Below are 13,348 nucleotides of genomic sequence, written 5' to 3'. Positions count from 1 at the left end.
CTAAATTGACCAATATAAGAAATTAAATAATAAAATTGACACAATCGAAATTATTATAAAATAAATAAATTATTAAATTTAATTTTAATAAATTATAATTTTTTTTAAAAAAAAAAAGATAAAATAAAATCAAGCCACCAATGACTGCGTAAAGCATGACTTGGTGGACAATCAAAAGTCGTGAGCGATTGGTGGGCGTATGATAGAGATATATTCAACATAAATCCCCCAAATTCAAAAGCTCAATTGAGAAGCAATGAGTGCCCAAAATTGCTTCGATCCTACGACTTTGAAACCGTAAATTAACAATCTGCATTTCCTCTTTCTTGACCAATGAAGAAGTTTGAACATATGCTAGGTTGGTTGGGCATTTAAGAACTTGTTTGAAATGCAAATCATCCCATCATAAAAAGACAAAAAATAAAACCAAAATCAAAACTAGAACAATCCAAGCTTTTGTTTTCAGATACAATACAATCTCAATTATTAAATTATATACAAATATCAAGACATGTCATTTTGGGATTTAAATTGACAATCAAGAGTATATCGAGATAAAGAGACAAAAAATTTAGAAATAAAAAATCATGTGTCATGCCAGGTTATTGGGTATAACTTGTGTTTAGACAGTATGAGGCAAATATGAGTCGAATAAGCTAAAATATAAAATTAAGATTTTTTGTTAACATGTACTCGAAGGGCATATATAATAAAAGGGGTTGGGCTTCCCTCGAATCGGAGGGTACTGTTGGGTCCGTTGGGGTCCATTACGGGTCCTGTTTCGATAATTTGAGCCCGTTCAATGTATAGAAATCGTCGAGTATTATATGTCTGTAAAAAAATCACGTTGATCGAATATCGATAACTATCTCATCGAATCAGATCTTTCAATTGTTATTTTTTCACTTTCATTTTTTTTTAATACAAAACTGATTTGATCACGTAGTTATCGATATCCGATCAATGTGATTTTTTACAGGCATATAGTACTCGACGAGTTCTATACATTCAGTTATTCAAATTATCGAAACGGGACTCGTGATGGACCCCATGAATCCAACAGTACATACGGAAGGGAAGCCGACCCCATTTAAAAAAAACATTAAATGAGTGTAATTACTTCTATTTGTATGGAAAGTTTTTTTTTTTTTTTTTTTTAATAAATACAATTAAGACTAAAGAGTTTTGTTTACATGGAGACCAAAATATCCACTTTATATTTTCCTCAGTTTCACTCATTAATTTTCCTTCTATTATTTTATTTTATTATAATTTTTTTTTAAAAAAAAATTTGCAACACATAGATTGTATGATTCTAAATAAAGTATTTTTATTTATTTCATTTTTATTTTTTTAAATCAATTGAAATATATTTTATTTTATTTTTTTGTTGTAATATTATAACATCAATGAATTGTATTTTTTAGGATGAAACACCTGTAAATCCCAAAATGTGATCTTATAAACTGTTTAGTCCTCTTCCTTTTTTTTTTTTTTTTATGAACCCAAAGTCCTATTAAAGTGAATTATACAAAAGGTTAGTCACTTATACGTTTGGGTTTAATTTTTTAGGGATAAAAGTGAATTTTTCCAAATTTAAAATTACACATTTGAACTATCCACACTGTAAAGGTTTTGAATTTTCCCTCATTCTAGAACAAATCTCACATTATGAACAAAAATGTAACACTCCAATGTAATATACTAAAAAAATTCTTAGTAACTTTTCCCAAATCTAATACTAGGGCTGAGCAAGGAATCCATGAAAGTCGTAATTCGATCCAGTCCAATCCAATCTGATAGGTTTGGATTGGTTTTTTTAATCTGTGGCTCGGTTCTGAATTGAAAAATTAAAAATCCGTAGTCCATGGATTGGTTCTGGATTGAACCTCACGGTTCTGGATTGAAACCGATCCGAACCGTATACAAATAGTCTATATTTTTATTATACACCTTCTCGCATAGTATCTTCTCTTATTCCATATAAAACCTAAACCCAAACCTAAACCCGCATAGTATTTTCTTTTATTACTTTTGTTTGTTAGTTTTTAATTTCAATTTGTAATTGTCTAAATACTTATGGTGGGACTAATTTTCTTATAGTTGTTTAAATTCTAAAACAATATATTGCTATTATAGAAAGACATATTGCTAATGTGGAACTAATATAGTGCTATGTTTATTTTTTTATGAAATTAAAGTGTTCTATTTTTTTTTATTATTTAATTATTTGAATCCGTGGTCCTAAACCGATCCAATCCGTGTTTAAATGGATTGGTTCGGATTGATTCCATGATTTAAACGGATTGGATTGATTTCAATTTTTCAAGAATCGTAGATAACAGATTGGTCCTGGTTTTACCCTATTCCAGTCCAATCCGAACCATGCTCACCCCTATGTAATACTCCAATGTAGTACAAAAAAAAAAAGAAAAAAAAAATAGTGTATTTTTTCAAATATAACACTCAAATCAATATAATTTCAAACGTAATACTCCAATGTAGTATAAAAAAAAAGAAAAAAAAGAAATAGTGTATTTTTTCAAACATAACACTCAAATCAATATAATTTCAAATGTAATACTCCAATGTAACACAGAAAAATACTAAAATATTCATTAGTGTACTTTTCTCAAACGTAACAACGTAATACTCCAAAAAAACTCTTTAGTGTACTTTTTTCAAACGTAACACTCCAATGTAACCCACACAAAAACTTCTTAGTATACATTTCTAAAAAATATAACACTTCAATCAATGTAATAACACACACAAAAATATTAAAAAATTCCCTAATATATTTTTTCTCAAACGTAACACATACAGTTTAAAATTATACATTTTTCCAAAACTTAATAAGGAATTTTTGAACTCCTTTTGAAATAGTTTGAAGAATTTCACATACTTTTGGAATTGTTTTAAGAATCACACATTATTTCTTTAGAGTGTTACATTAGAATATTACATTTAGGAAAAGTACACTAAAGATTTTTTTGTGTTATATTGGAGAGTTACACTAAGGAATTTTTTTGGAGTGTTATATTGGAATGTGACGTTTGAGAAAAGTACACTAAGAAATTTTTTTTAAGTATTACATTATAGTGTTACAGTTTGAAATTATACATTTGCTCAAAACTTGCTAAGTAGTTTTTATACTCTTTTTGGAATGTTTGAAAAATCTCATATTTCAAGTTATTTTTATACTCATTTTGAAATATTTTCCAAATAAAAAGATTCTCATATGAAAATTCATCCCAAATTTGATTTTCATAGATTGTGTATAGGGGTGGGCAACGGTTTATCCGAACCGCTCAAACCGCCCAACCCGCATATAAATGGGCGATTTTGCAAACATAATGCGGGTGGATGCGGTTTGAAATATGACAAATTTGTAGGTTGCGAGCGGGTCGCGGGTTAAACTCGCAACCCGCAAAAACCGACCGCACTTTAATTATAATTATTATTATATTATTATTATTATACTAACTTTATAACTTTAACAGGAGCATCATTATGTTCTCTATGACACTAGGATCCTTATTTTTAAGTATTTCTCAACTTTCTTAATGCCGTAGAATTATCAGGTCCTAAACTTGGTTTCTTATATGATTTTCATTAGTGATTCATCCACTTTTTCCTAATAAAATTTTCCTTCTGGTGATCGTTGGAGCATCTAGCTTGATTATTGATTACTGATTACTGAACTGACAATTCTAATTGAGTACATCTAATTATAACTAACATTTATATCTAACTAACTAATTCTAATTCTGATTGAGTACAATTCTAATTAACTTTCTTCATACATATTTATAACTACAACTAATTCTAATTGAGTACAATTCTAATTAACTTTCTTCATACATATTTATAACTAATTACTGAACTGGATGAATATCTAATTATAACTAACATTTATCAATCTATTTGAATATCTAATTATAACGAACATTTATCTAATTATAATAATAACTAACATTTATCAATCTAAAGGTTGTACTCAATTAGAATTGTCAGTTCTGTAATCAGTAATCAATAATCAAACTAGAAGCTCCATTGACCACCAGAAGGAAAATTTTATTAGAAAAAAGTGGATGAGTCACCAATGAAAATCATATAAGAAACCAAGTTTAGGACTTGATAATTCTACGTCATTAAGAAAGTTGAAAAATACTTAAAAATAAAGATTCTAGTGTAATAGAAAATATAATGGTGTTCCTGTTAAAGTTACAAAGTTAGTATATAAATAATAATAATAATAATAATTAAAGTGCGGGCGGTTTTTGCGGGTTGCGGGTTTAACCCGCGACCCGCCCGCAACCTACAAATTTGTCATATTTCAAACCGCATCCACCAGCATTATGTTTGCGAAACCGCTCATTTATATGCTGGTTGGGCGGTTTGAGCGGTTCGGATAAACCGTTGCCCACCCCTATATTTACCCCTACTTAATTACTTTGGCTCACCCACTTCTTTAAACCCCCACTCAGCAAAATGAAACCCTTACATTTTTTCTTTAAACCCCCACCTTAATACCAACTATACCCTTAATCCCAAAACCAAACCCTACCCCCTTCCACTTCTCTCTCTAATCTGGATTTTCTTTTTGTTTTCTTCATTTTCATGTATTCAAATCAAGTATGAGTGAAACACAGAACAAGAGAAAAGACTAATCAACAATGGTCACCATTAAAACCTTTATCATAGGCTATGGCGAGTGATTTCTTGCATTCCTTCTCCCTCTTCTCTATTTCTTCTTCATCTTCTTTTGAATACCTTATGTTTTCATCTCTCTCTCTCTCTCTCTCTCTCTCTCTCTCTCTCTCTTGCAATGGATAGGGAGGTCACGATGGCGAAGTGGGTTCAGCAACACATTGTTAAACAAATCCTAAATGTTCGACAACACAGTGTTGAACAAATCCTAAATCTTCAAAAAAGCAATGTTGAACAAATCCCTTTAGTTCTTTAACGCAGTGTTTAATGGATTGATCTCTCTTCTCTGATTTAGATATGAAATAGGGGATGTGGCTGCTTGTCGATGGAGATAATGGCTGATTGCGACGAAGGGAGTAGTGGTTGTGATGGTGAGAAGTAATCAGAGATGGTAGAGGTTGCAGTGATGAGGGGTGGTTAGAGATGATGGTGGTTGTGGCGGTAAAAGGTGGTCGGAAATGGTGGTATTGCCGGAGGTGTTTAGGGTTAGGTTAGAGTTTGGAAAATTAGGTTTAGAAGATTGGGAATTAGCGTAAAAGTGAAATTTTTGATTGGGACAAAATTGGAATTAAAAAAAAAATTGAATAAAATGGGGGTTCTAAAAAGAAAGGTAGGGGTTAATAGCAAGCTCTTATTTCTATTTGCATTTCATATTTCCTATATAAGTGAAGGTAGTTTAAACTCATTAATTACATTATTAGGGCCCATGTTAATAAGATTCTAAAATTAATTACAAAAAAGTTGAGAAAGTATTTTTGCATTTGAGTTATCAACTTTTAAAATATCAAAAAACATGTGTTTAGTGGAATTTTATTTATTTATTTATTTATATTTTTTTTACCATCATGCTCTTTTAACGATTTTATGTGACAATTCATGTGGATAAAGATTTGCAATTGTCTTTCTACAATAATCTTGTTATGCTTTTTTTTTTTTTTAATCACAATAAGGTATCTCAAGAATTTATACAATTCAATGGTTTGAGTTTAGGAAATAAAATGAAAATGAAATTAAAATACTACCATTTAAATAAGGGGATTTTTTTATGGTCACTAGTATTAAGATTTTATAGCATAAAGGACATCTAATATTTTAATAATATTTAAGGTTCCTCAAATTGATCCAAAAAAAATTTGATCCAGAGAATTTCTCTGGACTTTCTAGAGAAATTCTCTCGAAACCAGAGAAATTCCTAAAGAAACATTTCCAAAGAAATTCTCTCTAACTTAGAGAAATTCCTTTTTTTTTTTTTATTTCCAATGGTAGGTCTCTCTACTTATCTCTTAGATCCACTTCATCTTCGTCATCATCTTCATCACAGAGCTTCACTTCGAGGCTCGTTTTCCCACTGAGAAATTCTCTCCAAATCAAAGAAATTTTCAGAGAAATCTTTCTACATAAATTCTCTTCAACCTAGAGAAATTTCATTTTTTGTGATTTCCAATGGTAGGTCTCTACTTATCTCTCAGACCCACTTCATCATCTTCATCATAGAGCTTCACTTCGAGGCTCGTTTTCATCCTCACAGTGATTTCATTTTCTCTTGTTGCCTTCGCATTCATTTTCCAATGGCGTGGTGGTTTGGAAGACCTGACGACCTGCTGGTCCCCCGAACGAAGATATATATATATATATATATATTTATATGAATTGATCTTTCCAATTTCTGTGATTTCCAATGGCGAGTCTCTACTCATCTCTCAGACCCACTTCATCATCTTCATCACAGAGCTTCACTAACAATCTCACTCCTTCTCTATGCCGCCTCTCTCTCTCTCTCTTTCTCTCTCCAAATCATTCATACATATTTATATATATGCATATGTGTAAATACACAACACAACACAACACAAGATTGCTAAGCAACGTTGTAGTTTCTAATTTTCTCTAAACTTTTGAATTTTATTTTTATTTTCATTTTTGTAGAAAATATAATCATGAATGAAATGTATGGTCACCTTCAAACGAATAATGTGTATACATATAGACAAGGTCCTGATGTCACCGGAGAATTTGATGATTCCGGCCGACTACGATACCTTCTACTCCTTCTTTTACGCCGCCTTATATATATTGATTTGAGATCGGTGATGATGAGATCGAGATTGATGAGTTGATCTGAGAGAGTCAAATTTCTCTGTGATATATAGGTGTGAGATTGAGAAACTTTAGATATTATAAAATAATACTGTGGATCTTTTTTATTACTAAAAATAGAAAAAGAATATTAAACTAATTTTCTCTTTACATAAATAAATAAATAAAAAGCATACAACATAAAACAATATAATTTTATTTAAAATTTTATATTATATTTATTAATTTATCACAACAAAATCAGTATAGAGGTACAACTCATGTGAGTCAAAAAGACCTCGCTATCCTAGTCATTTTCCATTTACAACCAAATGGAAAATCCACCCCCACACAAAACCAAACCCCATGTGATTCCATTTGTATTTTCACTCTCTATAAATCCATGTGACTCTCTCACTATCTCTCTCTCTCTCTCTCACACCCATTTGTGTGCTTGTCTTCCCACTTTGGGGGTGGGTGGGGGTCCATAAGGCCCTACCTTTGTTTGCTATAACATGCCATTATTCCCCCCCACACACAAAGAGCTTTGGTATGGATGCCCCCACTGCAGCATTTTTGGGCAGCCTGAAGTCAAAGGAAGTTGAAACATCAATATGATGTCTCTTCCACATCTCTCTCTATCCACCACATAAAGATTATGCACAAAGCTTGCACCAAAAAAAAAACATATACATATATAATTTAAAATTTAAAATTATGAAAAGCAGCCCATACATTGGCCTAGTGGACAATGCCTAGATGCCTCAACAAAGTTCAGGCAATCCTGTGCTTGGCTCTGTTGATAGCATTTATCCCACAAACTCATCATTGTAAACGTTAGAACAACCCTAATTAAAATCTAATTCGATAAAAATTTATTTATTAGTTTATTATATAATTAAACATATTTTAAAATTAAACTTCATTTAATTTTAAATAAAAATTTAACAATATATAATTCTATATCTAACATGCTAGTAAATTGTTTTTCTAATATTTCCATCATTTTTTTTTTTAACTTCAAGAAGCTAGTCATTTTGGAGAGCTCAAGTTTATTGGTATTATTAACTAGCTACTATTCACTTGCCAAAGGTAAGAATTTGAATTTTTTTTTTTTTTTTGGTTGAATCTTCTTTGTCTTTGCCGTAAAGGTAGAAACGAAATGCATACTTTTTTTTTTTTTTTAATAAATTCATTCAAAACATAATTTGTAGTTTTTTTTTATTATTTATTAGAATGAATTATCAATTACAACACAAATCACAATTGCATATAATACAAACTATTAAGAGTGATCTCAAATAAAATCATGAGTTTAAATTCAGGCGTAGGTGAAGAGAGTCAAACACTTGCCTTCTAATGAAATGTATGAATTTTAACTAATGGGTAATCACATTGGTTAAAATAACATGTAATTTACACTGAACTCTTAGAATAAATATGGATCATATATTTGATTTTTGTACAAAATTTGTAGTTAGGTAATATTTCTATCGACCTCGCTACGTAGCTCGAAACTCGGTAGCTCGAATTTGACTCGACACCAAAACGACGTCGTTTTAGTGTCTTTTTTTTTTTCCTGTATTTTTGTTGCAAAAGGAAGAAGAAAAAGAAGGGTGAAGAAGAAGAAGAAGAAGGGTGGGTCTGCAGATCGGGAGGAGGGGGAAGGAGGAGGAAGAAGGAGAAGTTGAGGGGAGGGGATCATAAAAATCGGACTGGAGGAGGAGGCGGGGCCGGAGGCGAGGCTGCGACGAGCTGCGGGGGCTGCGGCGAAGGAGGAAGAAGAAAGACTGAAGGAGAGCTGCGACGACGGTGGGAAACTACGACGACCTCTCCTCTCTCTTTCTCCCTCTCTCCTCCTCTTCCCCTCTCTTCTCTTTCGAGCCATTTTTTGAGCCAATTTCTCGAGCTACCAATCTTTTTCCTATTTTTATAATGTAAAATAAAATAGAAATATTCCAAGAGATAAGCTAAAATAGAAAGCTTATTGAAAAAGTGACTATTTAAAATAGGAAAAATACATTTTATTCTTTTATACCACAATAATGAAGTTATTTAAGCCAGCACAAATTAGACATCCTTTTTCCTTTTCGAATCATGCTTATGAACCAACCATCAAAAACCAAAAACAAAAAACAAAAAGCCATTGAAAAGTTAAAATAAATGAAAATAATAAAATTAAAAAAGGGATGGTTATACCCCACTGGGGGTCGACCCCCAGTGAGGTGTCGGCCCCGGATTCGTCCAAAAAAAAAACTGTTTTTTTTTTTTTTTTTATAAGTTTTCAGCCAGTGGGGGCGCGCCACGTCACTGGGGGCGCGACCCCCACTAGGGATATACCGCATGTCTGTTTTTAAAACTAACCACACACAACTTACAAATTTATAACTCTAACGAACCCCACTATCAAAAAGACACAAAAACAAAATATCAAATAAAAACATGAATGACCACAAAAAAAACAAGAACTTTTTCTCGGAAAAATCTTCTTTTTTAACAAAAATTCGTACATACAAAAATACATACACAAATACAATTCTCTCTCTCTGTATCAATCTAGAACCTAATTTTTTCTTTTTCATTTTTTTTTCCCAACATGAAAATTACAAAAATAGAGACGAGATTAGGAATTCCCCCCACCCTAAAAAAAAGAAAAGAAAAAAAAAAAAAAAAAAAAAATCAAAAGGGGACGACGTCGCTGCAAGCGAAATCATCCGAATTGGCAATGGAATCATCGGGCCACGAATCCCGAAGCAGTTTCAACAACATCTGCGCTTTTCGCTTTGCTCTCTCCGTGCAATCGCTCTGAACCAGCAGCAGCAACTGAGTCAACACGCCCGCCGCCACCGCCTCTCTCTGGCACTGCTCCTCCGCCGAGCACAGCGACAACAGAGCTCCGGCCGCGTACTCCGTCGCTCGATCCGATATCTTCAGTATAATCTTCACGAGGAGCGGCACGGTGAGCGCGTGTGCAGCAAACGCTGCGCATCCGGATTGAATCCGGCAGAGGAGCTCCACCGTCGCCAGCGCTCTCTCGGCGTCGCATTTCTCAAAATCCGGCAACCTGTCCATCAGCGCCTCCACCGCTCCCGCGGCCACCGCCTTGTGGCGGTGTTGCTTCCCAAGGCATAAAGCGAACAACGCTTTGATTCCGACTTTCAGTGCTCGAGGATATGCTAGAGGACAGTTGAGGATTCCGACGATTCCTTCGAAAATTTCATCGCCATTGCTGATTTGAGCTCGGATTTCCGGCGATCTCGTTCCGGCGAGGACGATCTCGATGAGTGCAGCTGAGTTAACGCGGACTTCAATCGAGGAATGGAAGAGAAGAGACACGAGGTATGTGATTCGCTCCGGATCAGAATACACGAACGCGCACTCCGATTCAGAAAGCGGAAACATCGCGAGAACCGCGAGCGCCTCGTGATTCAACTCGCACGAGTCGGAATCTGTATTCGAGAAGACGATAGCTAGGAGGACTTCACGCGCGTTGTGCGCAGAGATCACGGACCGATTCTTCTCCGAGTCACGAGCGAGTCCTCTGAGCCGTCGAAGCGCCGATAGCCGCGAATGCTTCGGAATCGACACCGACGAGGCTTGACTCAGGAGAGTCCGAACCATGGCTGGATCGGCGGGTTGCTTCGGAGTCGGAATGCGTTCCACCCCGAACGACCGGTTCGCCACGCACCATTCCTGGATGAGCCTTCGAAGGGTGTGGTTCGGAATCAGAGTGAAGTCGGTAAGCGGGGCTCGGGTGACCGGACACGTGGTATTGCCGGTGGCGACCCAGGACTCGATACTGGTTCGGTCGTAGGTCTGACCGGTGCTCACGGTTACAGGGTCGCGCATGAGCTCGAGCGAGATCGGACACCTGAAGTAGTATGGGATCTGAACCCCCACGTCCAACGGCTCCAAGCTGCCAGGCATGTTTTCTCACCCTTTCTCTCTTATAAAACTCTCTCTCTCTCTCTCTCTGTTTTTCTCTCTCGCTCTATATGTATGTGTGTGTATATATAGGTGTGTGTTTCCCTCTCTCTCTCTCTAAATCTGAGGTCTCTGCAAATTCTCTTTCAAGTTGGTCCGCTTTGGTTTCTCTTATACGAATTGGAACAGGGGACATGCCATCAGGGCCGTAGGACTCATCTCTGCCCTTATCTGACTACAAATCCCCACACGTGTGTCCATTTACTTAACCATAGTTGGGAGTTGGGACTGGGGAAGGTTTTGGTCAAAGGTAATGTGTGACTGGTTGGGTCCCACTTTCATGCTAAAAATCTTCAAAATCTTACTCCTGTGCACATCAACCTATTAATTGCTTTCATTCTTTATTACTGTTTGAAGTTGATTGTGCTTAATTCACTTGTGACCACCTTGGTTGTGTGTTGTCCCCGTAAATACGCCTCTTGTTTATAAAAACACTTCTTTGTTTTTTTTAAAGGGGTGTTTTGAGAATATTTTTTGATTTTTTTTTTTTTTTTTGCTCATTTTTATCTTTAGTAAAAAAAAATTTAAAACTTTTAAAAAGTTTTAAATTTCTAAATTTAGCTCGACAAGACAAATTAAAAAATTACAGGCTCTGTTTGGCGGAAATTTTAAAAGTTAATTTTACCCCTTGGTTTAAGTGTGGTGTTTGGTTAGAATTTTTAAAAATTGATTACACACCCACGGTTAAAAACGCATTTGCCTGGTCATTCTCCTAGATGTCTATCCGGTTGATCGGAACAAAGCTCTTTTTTTTTTTTTTTTTTGCACCGGTTATTTTTATATTTTAAATAAGAAATATTTTTATTATTTTTTAATTTTTTATGAGTTTTGAATAGAATTTTGAGTTGTGTGTTTGATTATGAATTGTAAGTTTTTTAATCAAATATCATATGCTACATCAAAAATTTCAAATTCAATTCAAAACTCATAATCAAACAAATTTTTCACACTTAAATCATAATTTCAAAACTCATAAACTCAAAATATAACTCTATTCTCAAATCATAATTTTAAAACTCTACCAAATGCTACCATAATTTTAAAAAAAAAAATCAAAAATAAACAATCTTTTTTAGCTTATTTTCGTCGTTAGTGATTTTTTTTCTACAATTTTTCAAAAAAAAAAAACTTTTTAGATTTGTCTCGACAAGGCAGATCGAAAAAGTAAAAAAAAATTAACATAATTTTAAAAAAAATCACCAAAGACAAAAAAAATTCAAAAAAAAATGGGGGTTTTTGTTTTGTTTTTGTTTTGTGTTTTTTTTTTTTTTTTTGGGAGGGGGGAGGATGGGCCTTAGTAAATCGGTATCCAATTCATTACATCAAATAATCAGAGAACAATTTCACTGTCCACTTGAGAAGATTCCAATTAAATTAAGGGCATAAGGCTCATATGAATTGATCTAAAAAATTATTGACATTTAAAAAATTTCGAATATGTAACTTTGGAAGGAGAACACGTCCAAGTTCCAAGCCTTAACTACGATGAATATACATATTAATGTAATTTTGTAGAGGTGAGTTCTGTTAAAAAATTTGTAAAATTTGTGTGTTTATATATATTTTTTTGTGTTTGATTTCTGTGTTTATAGGAGAATTGCTATTTTATTGTTTTTATCTTTATTTCTCACTTTTTTATACATGATACTTTTTAAATTATTTACTGTATGATCTTCCTTTTATGGTCAATCCAGCTTCAATAAAAAGTGATTGTGGATAAGATTAGTGAGGATAAATTGTTTTAGAGTAGGTAAACTAAAAGTAACTTGTTTCAAGAGGGATATATTAATAGTTTTATGAGAGAAATGTTATTGATGATGTGATAATTTCAACGGAGGATGGGTCAAACTGATCCACACTTCTAACGGCTTTGTTGGTCTTAAAGTCCACAGAACGTTCCTGCAAAAAGTTCTAAAGGGGGAGGTAATCCCCCCGCGGACCCTTCAATGATCAAGTTAGAATATGATAGATTGACTGTGTAGAGAGAGAAGAAGGGAACGAAAAACCTAACCTCTAATGCGCCTTGGAAACTTCCTTATATCTTTTGCTTATCATTTCCTTGTCCACTCCAGATTGTCGTGTTGGTCGAAAATCTATATTCTAACTCGCATCGTTCATGGTGAGTATGTATATTCTGACATGAGGAGGTTATCGTATTTAATATTGTGAGAGTCTCATTAATTGCAGATATACTGGTGCAATAATTTTGCAGGATCTTTGTCTGTTTATGTGGCTAAACCTCTGCTTAACAAGCGTTTGAATGTTATTGGTCCGGGTCCATCATTGATTTCTTAAGATTACTGGGCTTTAACATCTAGTCCATGGGCTGGGTCCTTAGTCGTAGGTCGAACCCTCTTGTGGGCTATCCGATATCAGTAATCCCCTATTCTCGAGTACAGCTTTAGTTTACCTGAGGGAATAGGTAAGGAACTGATCGTAAGGAGGGCTGACCGCGAAGGAGGTCCGAACGGGATGACCGATCGTGAGGAAGACTGACCGCGAAGGGGGCCGATCGGGACACCGAACATGAGGAGGGCCAATTGCAAAGGGGCTCAAGCGGGATGACCGATCGTGA

General features: G+C 34.3%; 1 protein-coding gene across 1 annotated transcript; it reads right to left on the bottom strand.

The window, feature by feature from the left end:
- Positions 1 to 9,258: 9,258 nt before the first annotated feature.
- PUB26 (plant U-box 26) lies at positions 9,259 to 11,223 on the bottom strand. Its single transcript, XM_028207254.2, has one exon. The coding sequence runs from the start codon at positions 10,714 to 10,716 to the stop codon at positions 9,469 to 9,471; it is 1,248 nt and encodes a 415-aa protein (XP_028063055.2). The 5' UTR covers positions 10,717 to 11,223; the 3' UTR covers positions 9,259 to 9,468.
- Between the last annotated feature and the right edge of the window lie 2,125 nt (positions 11,224 to 13,348).

Source organism: Camellia sinensis, chromosome 2 (genome assembly GCF_055761805.1).
Source record: "Camellia sinensis isolate YWXY chromosome 2, ASM5576180v1, whole genome shotgun sequence".
Lineage (NCBI taxonomy): Eukaryota > Viridiplantae > Streptophyta > Magnoliopsida > Ericales > Theaceae > Camellia > Camellia sinensis.
Note: the sequence above shows the minus strand (reverse complement) of the source record. Positions and strands in the feature narration are given on the sequence as shown.

What these genes read in the sequence shown, in the direction of transcription:
- PUB26 (XM_028207254.2), bottom strand. Translation starts at nt 10,716, where the DNA reads ATGCCTGGCAGCTTGGAGCCGTTGGACGTGGGGGTTCAGATCCCATAC.